This window comes from Neolamprologus brichardi, chromosome 23 (assembly GCF_056152115.1).
Source record: "Neolamprologus brichardi isolate AB-2024 chromosome 23, ASM5615211v1, whole genome shotgun sequence".
In the NCBI taxonomy this organism is placed as follows: domain Eukaryota; kingdom Metazoa; phylum Chordata; class Actinopteri; order Cichliformes; family Cichlidae; genus Neolamprologus; species Neolamprologus brichardi.
In genome coordinates, this window is record NC_142125.1 from 18,974,485 (window position 1) to 18,993,036 (window position 18,552).

At 38.7% G+C, this 18,552-nt stretch overlaps 1 protein-coding gene across 3 annotated transcripts in view; it reads right to left on the reverse strand.

Annotated features, from left to right (window-relative positions):
• Positions 1–769: 769 nt before the first annotated feature.
• LOC102778049 (kalirin-like) overlaps positions 770–18,552 on the reverse strand; it is a 59,692-nt gene continuing 41,909 nt past the window's right edge. For 2 of the 3 annotated variants that reach the window (XM_006800317.2, XM_087836772.1), the window contains 16 exons: positions 15,212–15,268; positions 15,010–15,116; positions 13,539–13,670; positions 13,338–13,451; positions 12,055–12,125; positions 11,903–11,969; positions 11,690–11,793; positions 11,529–11,598; positions 10,234–10,320; positions 9,789–9,881; positions 8,419–8,469; positions 7,813–7,890; positions 7,093–7,278; positions 6,840–7,011; positions 6,114–6,259; positions 770–6,025 (listed from right to left, as the gene is read on the reverse strand). In XM_006800317.2, the coding sequence (XP_006800380.2) occupies positions 5,840–6,025; positions 6,114–6,259; positions 6,840–7,011; positions 7,093–7,278; positions 7,813–7,890; positions 8,419–8,469; positions 9,789–9,881; positions 10,234–10,320; positions 11,529–11,598; positions 11,690–11,793; positions 11,903–11,969; positions 12,055–12,125; positions 13,338–13,451; positions 13,539–13,670; positions 15,010–15,116; positions 15,212–15,268 (1,721 nt within the window). In that variant the 3' untranslated portion in view covers positions 770–5,839. The remainder of the gene's footprint in view (positions 6,026–6,113; positions 6,260–6,839; positions 7,012–7,092; positions 7,279–7,812; positions 7,891–8,418; positions 8,470–9,788; positions 9,882–10,233; positions 10,321–11,528; positions 11,599–11,689; positions 11,794–11,902; positions 11,970–12,054; positions 12,126–13,337; positions 13,452–13,538; positions 13,671–15,009; positions 15,117–15,211; positions 15,269–18,552) is intronic. The other variant, XM_087836774.1, reaches the window with a different exon arrangement.

Below are 18,552 nucleotides of genomic sequence, written 5' to 3' on the forward strand. Positions count from 1 at the left end.
GACATGCTGACGTTGTGGAAGTCCTGCACTTTTTCAGGGCACATTATTTTGGTGACTTTAATGAGGCCGTGTTTTATGAGGTCTCCATCTGAAAAAGGCTTGCCATGTCTTGCCATGAGTTGGGGGACCTCATAGCTGGCTATTGGAGCCTTTTCCTGGACAATTTGAGCACGAAAAAAATACTGCTGCTGACCCTGCAAGAGAGCTACCCTTTGCTTTAATTTCTGCTCTCGCTCAGCACCAGTGTCGGATGCATAGGCCTAATGTTTGGTTTCATAATGACATCGTACATTATAGTCTTTCATAACTGTCACAGTTTCAGTGCAGATCAAACAGACACACGTCCCCTTGAATTCTTTGAAGAAATATTCACTCTCCCACCGTATCTGGAATTTTCTGCACTCACTTTACTACCTTTCGCTTTTTTGGTTCTGCCATGTTTAGTAACTTGGGAGTAAATTTCTTCTGTGATTGTCCTTTTTGGTGGAGCAACTGCCTTGATTAACAGCAGCTCCCCCTGGCGTTAAAACTAAGAAGTGCAATACACTCCAGCAAAAGTTGAAGTGCGGGCCATATTCTATTCTATTTATAAAATTACTTGCGGGCCAATTAAAAATGGACCGCGGGCCGCAGTTTGGACACCCCTGGGCTACATTCATTTTTTATATGCAAAATATAAATGGTTATAATGTATAAATGTAGTAATTGATCCATGTATTTAAAAAAAAAAGAAGTCCAGATAAAGAAGCCACATACAGACTGTTTTGGATGAAAAATGACGTTTATTACAAACACAGAGAGCTGTTAGCAGTCAGTTAGCAGCTGTTAGTTCTGTACAAATAACACTGGTTGATTGGTTAGTTGAGTTTGCCAGTCGGCAACAAGGCTGGGTCTCAAACAGCACCCTATGCCTTTGTAGTGTACTATTTTTCATCCTAAACCTTAGTACACTACCTTTCACCTCAAACCATTCATAATGCACTGATTTCTAAGCTGTGTGCTATTTCCCACCTTATAACACCTCTATAGTGCACAGTTATCCATCTTACACCTTTAATCATGGTCCACATTTTATTTTAAGCTTTACTTTGTAGCACCTTCATTGTGAAATACATTTAACTTTCAAACTCTTCATAATGCACAGCTTTCCACCTGTTAGAGTTCCTTTTGAAATGCTCGGCAATCAAATCGAAACCCTTCTGGTGCACTCCGAGTTCCAAAGTTGTGACCTTGCTCATGTTTTAAGCATTTTGAACACTATAATTATTTTTTTTGTATTTTTTTTTGCATTGACAGTTATCACACTGACACAAAATCCTTTGCCAGCTCTGTAAAAGGAACAGAGTGGCATCTGTTTTTAAGGGTCATTCACCTGACGAATGTCATGTTGATGTTAAGTAGCTTGAAGGTCTTTAAGGACTCGATATTAACTTATATTTTAGACAGTCATAATTTGTATTTGCATGTTTATGTGAAGAAGTGGATGTTGGTATTTATAATGACTATTACAAGACATTAACACTGTCTTTTTCTGCTTTTTTACTACAAACTTGGACATTTGTGTAATTTGTTTCCAGTTTCCTAAAAAGGCCTGCTGCTGTTTAGCTGCAAATTAACAAGTATTTTGAAGAAACCAGTTTATCCACAATTACAAAGGAAAAAGAGTAACTAATCATCATATTCAACATTTTAATAATAATAATAATAATAATAATAAAAGAAAATTCAGTATCAGGGAGTATGAGAAATAGTTTGTATACTGACATCTGTTTCCTTAAAAAGATGAGAAACAGTAGATTGGTCACACTATACTGTTTTGTTTGACTGTTTCTCTTGTGAGAAATCAGCACTATAGTGTTTTATCAGTCTAAAACACTAAAGAAAATAATTTACACTGCTGAACGGAAGCTCAGATATAGCAGGAATAACCGCTAGCAAGGATGTTTTGTTTTTTTTAGAGAACAGACGTCAGTTTATTAACTATTTTTCAGCCAGTATACAACAGGCAGACAGGAACGCTTCCCCTCATAATTACAGCCACGAATTACAAACTGTTTAACAAATGTGATAAAATGTTGTGTAATTTGCAGCTAAACATTAGATTTTGAATATAATATTTAAGAGATTTGACACAAAATTACCCAGTAAAGTAAATGTTGCCAAACAGCCTAATATTTAACCCAAAGTACCATCTTGAACCAGAAAGTTATGGACAATCTGATGTCCACCATTCAGCTTAGAAAAATATTTGAAACAGACTGAATCAAAGCTATGCTGCCAAACATAGTTTGACATTTAGTAGAAAGCCAGGTTTGCAGTAGCTGGGACAAAAAGTCTAATGAATGTCATAGTCAAGTGCCATGTGTGTTGCCCTTTAAGAAAACATTAGGTTTCCTTCAAGTCTGTCTTAATATACTAGTCCCAATCACATTCCATATGCACATTAAGAGAAGCTTTAGTAACATATTTTCCTTTGAAACCTGCTCAGGAATCAGGTGCTTCTTGGTTTCTGTTGTAGCTTTTTTTTTTTTTTTTTACCAAAAAAATCCCAAACAAATTTAATAATCTGGAAATGCTACAATCTACCTATTTCATTGAGCATTTATTGTTTACAAATGCAAATACAGTTTAAACTGCTAAATCATAGATGGTTAATCGTTTTGAGATTTGTATTCTGTATTTGATTTCTTGATCCTTAAAAAATGATCCAGAAAGGACAGACTGAGCTTAAGCTATATGCGTATATCACCATATGTTGATGATGTGATTCTGTTTTATTATCAAATTACATAAATCACTTCAAACCCACCCTAAAGGTCCAGCTAAGTGACTTCAAATAACTAAGGTGAAACCTTGCAGACAGCTACACTGTGTCACCTGCCACTCAACAAGGTCCCACCCCTAATAACGCAAACATTAAGCCTTAATGCAGTTTAAACATGTGAGTTATGAACTAAATTCAGCCCCATACAGTTGTTACAAAGAAACTAGACCAAAACTGTTTTCTGTAGCAGGCTGAAGTTGGACATTTTAACATGGGAAACTAAGTATAGGGACTCATTTTTGCAGCATCAAGTGGACATTAGAGGAACTGAAAGTTTTGTTAGTGTCATTATAATTCTGCTAACAGAAACCAGAAAGCTGTTGCCTACAGGTTGTACATTTTTAGATCAGTTTAAAGAAGTTATATTAAGATAGACTTGAAAGAACTCAAACTTTTCCTTTAACACCAGTTAAATCATTCATAGTTTGCTTCATAGCACACTATCCTCCACCCTAACCGCTCTTTAGTGCACCTGACAGGCTGCGCAGCTCCTTAAGGACCGGGGTGTTGTCTGAGAATGGCACCAGAGAAACAGAGAGAGAGAGAGACAGAGAGGTAGAGAGAGAGAGAGAGACAGAGAGAGACAGGTAGAGAGCGTGCTGAAGGTTACAGCTTCGGTTTTAGTAGAAACAGACAGTCACAGTAGGTTGGGCTGCTGAGAGACAGACCGGTTCAGTGTCCACAGTACATAGAGTAGCAGTTGGACGTCTGGTCTATATACAGGAACGAGAAATGCATAATCAGAATATCAAACTAACCAAAGCTGAGGCCGCCTTGTTGACTGGAGAAAGACAGAGTAGGGGCGGGGCGGGAGGAGGGCGGCAGCAGCTCTGGTTTGCTATAAAAACCAACCAAACGAATAAACAAACAAAAAATGGTGTCACCGCAAACACAACAATTCGTCATGGCAACGCTACACCGGGACACCACCTAACTGTCGGTGGAAAAACACACACACACATAGGACGGCGTTACTAACACACGCACACACACGCTCTCCCTCGCTCTCATGCACACGCACGCAGTTATTAATATGACAAACATTTTCTCTCATTTTTTTTCTCTCTATTAAGGTGAAAAACAGATTCTATTATTCTTAATTATCTTCATAGTAATCTTCATCTGCATCTTCATCATAGCATTGGTGTGTGTATGAAGTGTGTGTGTGTGTGTCCTCAGTCTCTTTATACACACTATTAACAGAACGACGCGTAGAGAACTCAGTTCTGATTGGCTGATAGGTCTTTTTGCCTCTTCTCGTCCAGGAGGGTTTCATTTATTTATTTTTTTGACTGTCTTTTCTTCCTGGTGTCCCCGTCTGGATGGTGGTGATGATGATTGTAATGATGGTCATATGACCTCCCTTCCACTGAGCCACGGAGAACAGTTTGTGAAGTCATAAGAGTGGGTTATTGGTTGCTTGGGACCCTGACGGCAGCGTCTGATAGAACGAGGTGAAGAGCTGTGTTCTGGCTGAATGTTAAAGCACCAGGAATGAGGGAGGAGACTAACAGTACCTGCTGCTGGGAAAGTGTGTGTGTGTGTGTGTGTGTTTAAAGTCTAAAATGCTGAACAGTAATCAGGGTCTGAAACATGTAAGGAAACCTTCAGAGCACAAATGATGGCAGTGTCTACCTCTCCAGTTTCTAACCCTCTGATGGGTCACAGCACTGTTACATAAAGAGACAACAATGGAAAAAAATGTTAAGGTGGAGATTATTTTGTGAAAGAGAAAACTCGGAGCTGGTCCTGAAATCTGACCAGGATGCCTGTTGAACTCCTCACTTTTGTTTTTTGTTTTTTTAAGCCTAACTGAGGATGGACACCAAACTCTCTGGAGAGATTTGTTGTCTGTCGTAGGAAAACCTCAGGAGGCCCCCAATAAGAACTGGACCAGCCAAGATTAGTTCATTGACTCTGGAGTCTCTTGACACCATTGACAGTCAAAATGGAGGGGAATGTTACTACTGCTGTTTGTGCTGTTTTGCTGAATCGATATGGTTCAACTTTATTACTGAAGAAAGTGATGGAGTCGGTTATGCTTTGGAAGGAAGCAGGTTTCCTTATAGTTTCAAACACCGGGGGTTGCAAAATAGTCCACTCACTGTATTTGCATGAGAAACATGAGGCAAATCTTTGCTTTCCATTTGGATTGAGTTCACCACAAGGACTCACTTATATCCCCCACGTGTGAAAAAGATCCTGAGATTCTACATCAATCAACTACAACTCAAACACTATCTGTCCTTTTCTATTCATAGCCAACTGTGAATAGTGACCAAAGAGAGACCAAGGACCAATATTGGATACGAGGATTCAAGCAGAAGAAATTATAATAGCCCGAAGGGTCTGGACTGGATCAGGGTCTTGGTCTGTTGGGACAGACTCAAAGTAGAGCATCTAATCCACAATGAAAGGATCCACTTGTGGTTCATACATCCAACTAGGACATTAAGGTCTAGTTTATTCTGCTTAGTCTACTGCTATTGACTGAGAACAATCTTTAGGCATAATCACACCATTCTGGACTTCAAATAAGCTGCAATCAACTTTTTACAAAGATTGTTAGAAATTTTGAGTTAAAACCAAACAACCAACTAGAACACTAATTACACTTTAATTTGTTGACGTCAGGCAAGTATGCTCCAGCTCCACTGTTACACACTTTGGGGATCCATGAAGTTGCTATGGAGGGTTGCCCCTTGGACCCAGATGTAATATTAAGGATATTCTCCAATGCTTAAAACTTTAACATAATTCCTAATGATTGTTTCTGACAAATCTCATCAGGTGAGAAAATGAGAAAGTGGAGAAGACATATTTTTGTCCAAAGTGCCAGACACGCAGACATTGTCCATCGTCATGTTTACATTTTTGCTGCACAAATATTTCCCAACATGCTTTTGACCCATTTTGCATTTAGTATTTGGAGTGCTGTCATTGTGTTTGTGTATGTACTAATAGTAAACCAGATTCTGACCCTGCTGCCAGTGTGTGTTTGTTCATGTGTATGTGTCAGTGTGTGTTGAGCACGCTGCGTGGCACCCAGCCCTCGGCGGCTGGCGAATCGCTGTTGGCCGGCCGATAGACCAGACTCTGACCCTGCTGGTTGGATGCCAGAATCTGAACCTTCTCCCCCCGAAACACAGAGATCTCATCCTCCCGCACTGCCACAAAGTCCTGCAGCACCAGAACCAGTTCCTGAAGGGTCAAAGGTCATATGGTCTGATGTAAGAAAGTTTTTCAAGAACTTATGGTACACAAGGAAAGTGAAAGGAGGGATTCAAACCTGATCTTCCTGTTCACTGTCAGGAGGGGGCTGAGTTGCGTGACCGTTGGGAGTGGGCGGTGCAGATGGCGGCCTTCCTGATGACAGTGGCCGTGTCACAGAGATCACGCCCTCTTTCCTCTGATACTCAATAGGAGACTGGAGAGCTGTGGGCACAGATTAGATGTATGGATATGCATGAGCTGTTTCAGTGAGATTTAAGGAGATTTATAGAGATCTAGGAATGTTGGAGGGTTGTTAACAAAAATGATACTTTTGATTGATTCAAGGAGTTTTCAAGGAGGTTGTAAGGAAGACATTTTTGGGAAATTTGGAAATTGGATTCATTTGGCATTAAAAAAAGATTAAACAGCTTGCAGAGGATTTGAGACTTAGGAAGGTATTCTAAGATTTCAAGGGTGACTTAAGGGGGGTTTACAATAACACAAGTCCAACGTTACTAACATAACAGAGATGTTTAAGGGTGGTTTGGGGAATTTAAGGCTATTTAAATATGGTTTAAGGATATTTAGGGTAAAACAAAAGGTATTTGAGGAATATGAGAAAGATAATAAAAGATGTTCCATTGAGATTCAGTAGCATTTCAGTTGAATAAGAGATTTCAAAATCAGTGGTGATCCAATGACAATGAAAGGGAATTTTCCAAGGAGAATTAAGGACATTTTAGGACAGGTAATGTAATGGATATTTCAGATATTTCAGGAATGTTTTTGACAAGGTTTTTACCTGACAGGAAGTTGTTCTGGGCATCCAGCAGGGAAGCAATGGTCTCTACCCAGGTCATCTTTATGCTGGCAGAAGATGCCTGGAGCGTGAAGCGCTCCGCCGACCCACGAGACCACAACACAAACTTACAGGGATCACCGTCCACGCTGTCCTGCATTGCCAGATAACTCACCTGAACACAAACAATAACACAATTACTCCTAATTCAGACCTCAAGACGGTGTCGAGTCTAAACAGTGCTGACCAGTCTGACCTTTATGCTGTTCTTGAACTGGTATCCTGGGTTGTTGGAGCCTTTGCGCAGCAGTTCGCTAAAGATGATGATCTGTTCGAACAGAAAAACTCTGCGCTCTTTGCTGCGAGACAGAACGCCTCCGTCCTGCTCCCAAACACAGAAAGTCTCCTGCTGCAGCAGCTTCCCCTGAGACGTTAGCTTTCCCTGGAAAGCACGAGGAGGTGAGTGAGGAAAGAAAGACCGATGGTTAAGAGTCCAGGTACCCTGCAGCAAACTTTACATTTCCAGGAAATCAGCAAAAGCAAATTGTGTACATGCCTCATATATGTCATTGTTAATTGTTTGTATTGTGCTTTCTACACACATTTCTAATTTTTTGAATTAATATGTGCCTGAAACAGGTAAATTGCACACAAACTACTTGAGAAGCTGTTGTTGTAGAGCTCGGTAGCAGCACCCACAACAACATTATTATGCCATGTGTGCTGTTATCAATGTAATATGGTGTTCCTCCTGGTTCTGTTCATTGTCCTTCATCTCTGTGTGGTTCAGTTCTGCTTTTTGTCCATTTTGTGTTAGTAGACCAAAATGCAAAATTAAAAATTAGAAATATTATCACATTTCTTTCAGAGCTTTCAGTGTTAATTAGTATGAAATCAATTATGTTACTATGTTGTCCTAGTGACATGAAATTGCTAACAAAACAAATCAGCCGGACAGGTGGACAGACAGGTGTACCTCGTATCCCTGCAGGCGTCCCAGGTTCATCATGTCATTGCAGCGTTTTGGAACCAATGACATCAGCTCCACCGCTTTCTGTACACAGACCACACACACAGTTACTAAATATTACAAAAGTTTGTGTTAGTCCTCAGGGCGATGATTCACCATCTCGTGTAAATCATTTATAACGATCTTCACTATGCCAGAAGCAGCAGCAGCTCTTTGCTGTCTCCTGCTCGTTGGTTATGAGACAGAAACAGCTGTCTGCTGAAGAACAAAACTCATGTGTTTGTTGTCTATTAGAGTTTTTTTTTTTTTACAACTCTTAGCAAAGCTAAAAAACGAAATATCTATTTAACAAAGTTTATCATTTTTAAAAGTCACAAGAATTTGAATGAAAATATAATAAATTCAGTAAATAAACTGTTTCCCAGAATGTAGATCCTTTGTGCCTTTGTGTATTATCAGAACAGTTTATGGCACAACACAACTGTTTTTATATTATCAAACTAAATTGATCAATAACAAAAAACACGAACAAAGCTGTGGTTCAGTTGTTTGATGTTTCTGAAAGCTTATGAGATGATTTACAGAAAAGGAAAGCAAAGAAATGAAACTTACCTCAATCTCCTCACAGTCCAGCCCTGCCTTCGACGTATACTTGAGGAAATCCTGATGAACAAACAGAAAAAATATAAGTGTTTGAATGTCAGCCAAAGTCATAGTGTGTCCTTAAAGTGTAACATCAGAAAATATCTTAAAATACACGCTGGTATGATGAACTGATGAGTTTATCTCTGATTTCTCACAAAAAGCTCTACCCAAAAATACAAAATTTATGCCATTACAAGCAAGGCTGTCATTGTGAACCAATCAGAGCGCACAGGTAATAACTGTAAAGGGAGTTAATAAAACAACCCACACATTTCTTGCCTGAGTTGAGTCAGAATAATTTCTCAGTCTAATACTACACCCATGTCAAATTGTAGCTAATTTCAAAGACAACATCAGTATGAGTCAAATCAAGTCTTGAGGTCGGCTCCAACTCAAAAACAACAAATCCCAAGTTGCATCCCGGGTTGTGTCCTGAATCAAGTCCCTCAATAAAAGGTAAAAACCCGATCTGACCGAAGTTCTAATTCAAGCCTAGAGCAAGAGCCAATAGGTCTGTGCGATATGATCAAAATCTCATATCCCGATAGAAGACATTTCTCATCCCGATAATGATATAATTCACAAAATAGTGCATTTTCTGTAAATTCTGTGAATCTCTGGCACTCGACGTGTTTTCAGCTGGGAGTCCTGTACCTGGAGTGGAGTGTTTTGACCGATGCATGAAACTATATATATTTTTAGTTGTATTTTAAGTTGTATTACATGACATGACATGTTGCGAGAAAAAGCCAGTTCTAACGTTTGAGTCTAAGGTTTATTTTGAGCACCTGACGGCTCTTTTTTGCTTCTCATCCGTAAACTCTCTTCATACTTTTTCATGTAATTCTTGCGCTGGTAGAAGAAAAACATACTGCTTTAAACAGAGTGTTTTGCAACACCTTGAAACAAACCATAATGTATAATATGAAATGATAGATGATTTAATTTCTTCATCTGATATATTTTGTCATGTCACACAGCCCTGAGAGCCAACCAGTCTATAATCAAGATCAGCACCTCTGGTCAAATTCCAAATTTAGCTTGGTTTTTAGTTTTATGCCATATTTGTCAGGGAAAATGCACAAAAGCCTAATAACCTTAATAATAAAAGAACCTTTGTACCACATTTAGCTACTGGGTAATTGTCTTCTATGGTCTCTAGGCAGATGCATTTTTAAGCAGGATATATAATACCCAAACCTACTCCACAGATAATACCAGCAATTCCATTGTAACATTCAGATTCCACCAAAAATGTATTAAATATATTTTAAAATCAATGTTTCATTTAAGCAGTTAGTGTAAACACAAATCATGTTGACAGGTTCTTCACAGACCTTGAGCAGCAGCTGGTACTTGGTGATTCTCTGGATTGGTTTGATCAGATAATCACTGATGGACATCCTGCAGCTGATCTCATGCTGGATTTCCTACAGACAGACAGGCAGAGATAGAAGGTCTGGTTCAGTTTCAGTTTTTGGCTGATTTTTACTATAGCAAGGTCCATTCAAGAACGTGCATTTTAGGAAAGCCTGCTCTTTCGATTGTTTTCCCCTTTTTTAACTTTTAAGATAGTAATGTTTAAAAAAATCAGGAAAGGAAAAATAAAAGAAACTATTATGGGTTGATTTGATTGATTTGTTTATGGCTTGGTGAACTGAAAACAACTTTCCATTGATGTGGATAATAAAGTTATTCTATTCTATAAGATAATCATTAAAAAAAACAACAGAAAAGAATAGGCAAGTATAGAAATGAAAAACAAGAAAAGCGACGCATTACCTCGAAATAGGTCTCATACTCAATGACGATGAACTCTGACCTCGGCTTATTCTGACAGTAAACCACATACATGTGTAGACGACGCTCCTGTAAAAAACAAGAAAGTAAAAAAGAAATAGTTGTATTAGGTCTTCAACACATCCTGAGTCAAGTCCCAAGCAAATAACAAGAAGTCCTGAGCTCTGTGATAACTCAAATCTTATGTACAGACAACAACTCGAGCCAAGTTCAACCTCAGGAGCAAGTCATGAATTTAGAATTGAGCCCCATGTTGTTGTAGCTTCTGAGTTATTCAGCTCATGCTAGACCTTGACTCTCACCAGGTACTGGAACACAAACTTGTTTGGGACCCTAAACCAGCGAGGAGGTTCCCTCTAAGGCAGAAGGGAACAGGAACACACAGACGTAAACAAAGCTCTTAGAACATGTGGTTATCCTAACTGGGCCTTCATCAAATCAGTGAAAATGCAGAGGAAAGAATGCCAGACACCAACTAGGGAGAAACAGAACGACAACAACTTTTTCTGTTCCTGTAGCATGTTTATTGGAAATTTTCTCCAAGCATGGCATCCCAGTGCACTTCAGACATAGCAAATCTAGCAGACAAAAACTGGCTCATTGCAAGGACAAAACTCCTAAAAGCAAGATGAACAACATATGGTATGCAGTGCAGTGCAGTGCAGCGAGGAGGGCCTGGACCCTTTTATAGAAGAAACCAAACAGCCACTCTATAAATGTATGGTACAACATGGAGGAGTCATCTCAACAGGAAAAGACTCACCTGCATTTAAAAAACATTGGTCACTCTTTCCAGGAAACCATTTTGGACTGGGAAGACATGTTCCCAGGCACGTCAACCCCCCGCTCACTTCAGTAGGTCACTGATGGTTTAAGGCAAGGTCTCACAATGGTTTCAGTGGTAACCCCAGATCATGGTAATGATCCACATCTTTGTTCACATCTTAGATCATGTGAATATTCACATAATCAATTGTGGGTCTAAGCCAGGACAAACAAGTCAAGTCCTAATGCAGGGACAAGCTCAGTCTTAAGTTGACAATTGAGTGAAACTTTGATCAAAGTTCTAAGCCAAGCCATAAAAAGTAATGAGCCAAGTCCTATTTGAATCCTGATTCCTATCTTGAGACAAAAATAAATAAATTGAGCCCTGAATCTAGTTCTAAATGAAGCCCAAAGTCAAGACAAATGAGTTCTGAGTTGAGTCCCTGATGTCTCAGGTCAGAGCCATGCTATATATTCTGTTTTGAACAAGTCATTTTGTTTGTAGAACTCACATGTCTGATGAAGAGATCTGCGAGCAGGTCGTGATTCTGAATACAACGCTCTAACTCCACCAGGAAGAAGCTGAAACAGAAAAACACCCATTGAGCATGATGGTCTATCTTTGTGTATATAATGAAGTGTGTTTGTTCACGTGTGCATTTGTGGCACAGACTCGCGGTGCCAGTCGTAGATCTGCTGGATATTGCCGAAGACAATCTTGTCTTTTCCTCTCATCTCCTCTGGAATCCCTCTGACCTCCAGCCGGGACATGAAGCCCTGAGAAACGTCAACAGAGAACATGTCGTACATTTAGATTGACATTTGTAGAGTCTGGTGGGTGGAGCGTCAGTAGGTTCATTCTTTCAGTGTGATGTTTGTGTCTCACCTCAACTATCACTCCCAGATCCTTTACATAGTCCTTCTCTGATTGGACCATCTCATTAACGACAAACCTGCACACACAGAACCACAAAATTCAAGTCTCCTTAAATATGCATTCAAAACTTGGTCTTTGTAATAAATTTGGGTTTGTCTTACATGCGTCCTCTTAGTGCTTTGTTTCTCTGCTCCGTGTCTGATTCATTTGATCCCTGATCTGAGTCTAGAGCCTGAAGAAATAGAAAAGGCTGAAATTAAAAGACTTCTGTGTAACCTCAGAAAACTGTAATCTTTTATTGATGACAAGAAAACAGCGTGAATACTGTACACAGTTTGAAAGCTGAAGGCACCGCCTTGTACTTTTAAATACACTAGGAATCACAAGCAAGCCAGTAATCTGATAGTGTTCTATTGAGGTGATATGTTACTATAAGATCTTTAAGATAAGATGGGGCCTGATCAGTCAAGACCTTATATGTGAGGAGAAAGATTTTTAAATATAATTGTGGATACAACAGAGAGCCAATGAAGAGAAGCCATTACAGGAGAAATACGGTTTCACAGTATTCTTGCTGCAACATTGTGGATAAAATGAAGGCTTTTCAGGGATATTTTAGGACAGCCTGATAATAGTGAATTGCAATAGTCCATCATAGAGGTAACACATATTGAACTAGTTGTTCAGCATCACTCTGAGACAGGATGTTTAGAAATGTAGAAATACAGCAAGAAAAAAACAGTCCGACATCTCTTACAGTGTGCCTTTACGGACATATCTGGTCAAGATTCCTAACAGGAAGCCATGGTAATGCCATCCAGAGTCAGTATCTGGTTAGACACCATGCTTCCAAGGTTTTTAAGACCAAGTTCAGTAACCTCCATTTTTCCAAATTTAGATAAAGGAAATTATATGCCATGGAGGCTTTCAGGCCTTGAAGACATGCCTGTAGTTTAATTAATTGATTTGTGTCAACTAGTTTCATAGGTACCTACAGCTGGGTATCATCTCCAACAATGAAAATGTATGCTGTTTCCTAATAATATTACCTGTATGTATACAATGAAAAGTACCGATCCCAACACAAGAACCTCCATGAGTAACTCTCTTTAGTAACACGAAGAAACTGAAATGTACCAAATAGATATGACTCAAACCAGTGCAGGGTATTTATGTAACTATGAGGTCCACTGGCAGGAGACGTATGAGGATCACTGGTATCTTCCACTAGTGCTGCATGCAACTCTGTATTAGGACTGAAAACTCTTCAAATAAACCACTGTTCTGTATAAAAACATTTAGTTTATATTTGTAGTTATTCAAAAAGTTTTCTGAAGAGGTTTTTTACCCCGTGACTAAAGCAGCAAATACAATATTAAGCAGTTTATGGCACATTCATCTTCAGCCATTAAACATTTCTAGCTTTAAACAGAGCCACTCTTACCTCAGGATTGTTAGGGTCTTTGATGATCTGCATTGGGGGTGGTAGAGGGGTGTGGCTTTCTTCCTCTGGCTCCTCCTCCCCACCACTATGCCCTGCCTCCTCCTTCCTCACCTTCTACATAATTTAAGAAGCAATTAGTTTATGTTATCATTATTACTATTTTGTGTCTTTAACCCATCATTTGGATGGGTGTCTACACACCATTTGCGCATTTCCTGTGAGGGGTGTGGTCATCTCTGTCCTGTTGTCCCGCCTCCTCGTCCTGATTGGCGGTTTCTTCTGTCCATCTGCTTTTCCCTGACTCAGCCTCCGCACCGGACTAGTCAACCAGCGCTGCAGCAACAGTTAATGTAGTTACCGTTATTGATGCCACTGAGTATTGTATCACCAAGGCTACGGTTCATACAGCTGGTACAAATAGGACTAAAAACTCAGGAGTCCAGAGTTACCTGTGATACGAGCTTCATCAATGTCACCCAGCATGTTACAAATGTGTCCATCTGGTTTTAAACTACATTTTCATTCATGTGCTGATAGGATGTGCTGAGAACTGCATGAATCCAGTCCAAGTTTAACATATGAAGAGCAATTTGTGGAGATTTTCTTGATCTACAGAATGTTTTCCACTATCTGTTTTTTAAAAGAGCTTCTCTTAACTATTTAAAACACAACCTTCAAATAAATTTTGTCTCTTTGCCAACAATTTTACTTTTCTTTTATATATTTTTTAACACTCATTTATGCACAAAACAAGATTCAGCTATGATTACACATCAACACTCATACAATTTAGACACAATGATAAAAACTGAGGAAACATTTCCTGTGAGCTAATGCTTCCAACTTTAATAATCCATTACATTTAAGGGGGAGCTATTTAAAGTTACAGTATCAAATGCTCATTTTAACCAAAGTTTCAGATTTCATGTAATGATGTGAACATATGCAAAAGTAAATATTATGAACCCAGAGCTCAATTCTTGTGACTGCTCTGAATGCTGTGTTTCCAAAATGACACCTTGGCAGCTCTGGATGCTGCCCCCTCAGCAAGTTTTCAGGAAGACGCCCAAGTAGAAGTAAAAAAGTTTGTGGACTGATGGGAGACAGAAGCTAAAGCAGACTGTCTGAGACACAAATAAACTGCTTTTCTAAGACAAAGAAGGATTATTTTTAGCTGTGAATAATGCAAAGCCACTGGAGTGGAGTCCTAGAATAAAAACAAACACAATAACTCCTCTTTAGTATTTTTGACCATAAACCACAGCATTAACAAATCACAACAAACACACAAAGTGCATATCTGCATTTCCCTTTGAGAATACCAGAGAACCCACAATTAAGATAACTAAAGCCCTCTGACTGTAGGTTAATATCCTGACCAGAATCAACTGAATTCTGTACTAAATCGTTGGTTTCGTTTTTGTTTTCATGTTTTGTTTTCAATCAGTTTCATTGTCGTATAATTTTTATTAGTTTCAGTGTTACTTTTAGTTACTTTGTGATGACCTGGTTCATGTTTGTCGAACTGTAAGATTTAAAAAACATTCAGACCAACAATAGAAATATCTGAGTCAAAGCCATGTAGACATCCCACTCTCCACAGATGAACCAAAGCTTTATGTTAACACATTTGACCCAAATTCTCCCATTTCAGTTCACAGCGAGCTGTTACCTTTAGAGTGTTCCCGGTTCCAGAGCCGCTCCGCTTCGCCCCCGGTGAGCCCGCAGCACCTCCTGCTGGAGCCCCTCCCACTCCAAACACTGTGGGAGAGGTGGCACCTGAGAGAAGAAAAGGCAGGGAGGGGTCAGAGGTGAGTTTTAGTGCTGTCTTTTCTGAGTGCAATGGGTGCTCAGAGTTATTACTGTGGTCTCACTTTGGCTAGTAGTCTGAGTCTGGAGGCCTGAAGTTTCAGAGCTGTACAAACTCGACTCTGCAGACACAAAGAAAAACAGATTATCAGTCGAGCAGGGCGATATGACCAAAAATATTTATCACGATATACATTTGAAAATTTGCGATATAACTGATGATATAATTGACACTAGACAAAATATTTTACAACTCCACAACTTTATTAGTGCAAAAAAAAGAAAAACATTAATGTATTTTCTCTAGAACAAGCAGCTGTTTTTTAAGTGCATTAAAGTTATACAAAAAAAAAAAATCAGTGCAAATGAAAATTCCTTGCTGACAGTTTAACCAAAAAGGCATTTCCAGTGGAAATTGGCCGACATGTCCTCAGCATAACCATGTATAATATCCACAAAACTTAAAAAGAGGTTATACACACACAATACGGTAATATTATGTTGAAGCACAGTACGTATCACTCCATGAGGCGCCTGCCTACGATAGCCGTAATGCTCCAACAATCCATCAAGCGGTGCGGCTTCGTAGCTTAGCAAAGTCGTACTGAAACATTTGACAGACTTTCGAGCACCGTGTACCACATAAAATCATTTCGTCAGTAAACACAACCAGAATTCATACATAAGGCACACGGGATTATAAGGGGCACTGTCGATTTTCAGAAAAATCAAAGGATTGATTTTAAGTGTGCCGTATTTTCCAAAAAACACGGTAATAACGACGGCCCGCTAGCATGCTCTACCAAAAATAGTGCTTTGTTGTGTATCTGATGGACAAAAGCTAAACCAGTTCCACACCACTGAAGTTGCAGCATTTTTACAAACCAATTCTGGTTCATCTGTTTCATTCTACGATCCGCTTTCGCTCTTCTCATTCTCTGTCGCCGAAATGCTTTTTCCGCCATGTGCGTATGAAAACAAAGGCACTTGCGCATACACGTTTTACCCATATTCTATCGCGATATTTCATTTTCTTATCATAGCCCGACATTATACCGGTATTACCGTGAACGGTATGATATGGCCCAGCCCTAATTATCAGACTGTTAACAAGAAAAAACTGGACTGGAAATACAAGAAGGTGTGAGGTTAAATGAGAAAAACAGAAACTACTGTGAAGCCCGAAAGACACAAATAACACAGTTTCTTCTTCTTCTTTAGCAGAAGACTAAAAATTGTTGTATTAAGTTATATGAACACTTCTGGAAATCTAATTTCATGCTTTTTAAGCCCTCAACAAGGAAAATTTAACAACCTTAACTCAGCAAAAAAGCATGCACACCAGTCATGAAAGATAGTTGGTTTCTTTGAAGTAAGGAGGTATGAGGGACTTACTGATAGCTAGTTACCCTAGCTTAATTTAATTTTAATAGAATCTTTCATTTAAACCTGAAGTTTAAAGTGATTCACAAGTAAAACCCTAAACCACACAGAAAAGTGAGCAAAATAACAAAAAAGACACACAGAGACAGGACTCACAAAGAACCTGACGAATGAATGAATAAACTATTAGCATAAAACTACAAACACAAACAAAAAAATCTCAAAAACTACAACTACAGGCTGTAAAAAAATCGAGTACATTACAATATTATTTTGAAAACAGATCAATAAAATAATATTACATGTAAATATATGTGAGCATCTATGACTTAAAAGTTAATGCTTAACTTGTGAAAGTACAAAAACCTGCAAAGTAAACAATAAATAAATATACAAACTGAGATTAAAAGAATCCAGTATGTTCAGCACACATGAAATAATGAATAAAAGTGATTCAAGATAACTCCATTAATAACAATTGATAAATGCAGACACACTGATTATGATAGGTTAGAACTGATATTTATTTTAATGACTTAAAATCAGCTGTAGAGTAGGTGTGTGGTATATTTAGATATACGCTGCCTTATTTGACCTCAGACAAGTTGTTACAACACTTTGCAGCCAGCAGAGCCCACTGACGGCAGCGTTCTACCTTAGAACAATTGAACTCCTGCTGCCTCCGCTTCGGTGAACCACTAAATAACAGTATTTAGTGCAAGTAGCTCTGACACATGAGATCTACTGGAATCAATATTTTACTGTAGAAAGAAGAGTTTGGGCACAAAGACTTCTTTGAGGGTGTTGTTTGAAGTTTTTCCTTTAGTTTATGTTTGAATGAGAATAATTAAATATTCAAAACGAACCTTGTGGAATTTTCCTTTCATAACTAAGAAGCAGCTTCATGTAGTTATCTTGCATTGTGTCTAAGACTAAAGTTTATTTAATTCTTACGTAATGGGACAATGTTCACTACATTTACTGTACCCCAAACTAAAGTCATTAGTTAATTATTTCTTTTTTTATGGCCGTCACTGAGAGCAGACAACCTTCTGATGACATTTTTCAAGACTTCCCGTCAGTGTTTCCATGTTCTGATTCATGCACGTGTATCAGATAATAACAGCAGCCCACGTCAGGAGGTTGGTGGTGTCGGGGCAAATCATTTCAGATTTTCAGGGACCCGAGTTGGAATCATACACGCAACAGATTTTTACAAATAATTTGTATTTTTGCAAAGATGTTATTTTGTTACATGTAACAAAATGTAAAATGTTACTTTTTTATGGAATCTGGTCAAATTAAATACATTCAGTTTACACTGAGCACATTTTCCTTGAAGAGTGAGCATTTGAATAAATAAATATTTGACTGATTTTGTGTATTTCAGTTGTGTTTTACCCAGAATTATTTTTTAAAGGTGTTATTACTTAAAAATATGGCTTTCAGTCAGGTTTAGGCATTACAAACTCCTGTGTTGGATTTACAAAAAACCCCGCTTGTTTGGGCTAAAATACAACTTCCACATCTTTAAAGCTTTATTTCTTTGTTGCCATGGTGATGCTTACCCGCTCTTTCTGGAAAAAATTCATGCTTTTGACATTAAACTAGGTTTCTTATTGAAAGGTGACAATCGTCTCCATGCACACAAAATAAAAGACTTGAATCTGACAAATGGCTGAACGTTGCCCCTCGGCAAGCTTCCAGAAGTTCACCAATCAGAAGAAAGTGTGGAAGGGCGACACACATCCTGATCAACAGTTTTGACCATACATTAGGAAACTTTGCTCAGTCACTTGTTGTTTCAGTGAAAATAATATTAACCTGGCAGGTGTGGATGGAAACAGGCATTCCTTTGCTTTTTCTCTCAAATTTGGTTTTATGTTGATGAAACTCTGCTGATTTCCTAACATTCATGTGGTTTTAGTCTCAGTGTAAAATCATGCTTTACAAACTGTGACTGTCTGACATTTTTGTTGTTTGCCAGCTGAAAACAACAGCAAGAGATTCTTATTACGGACAG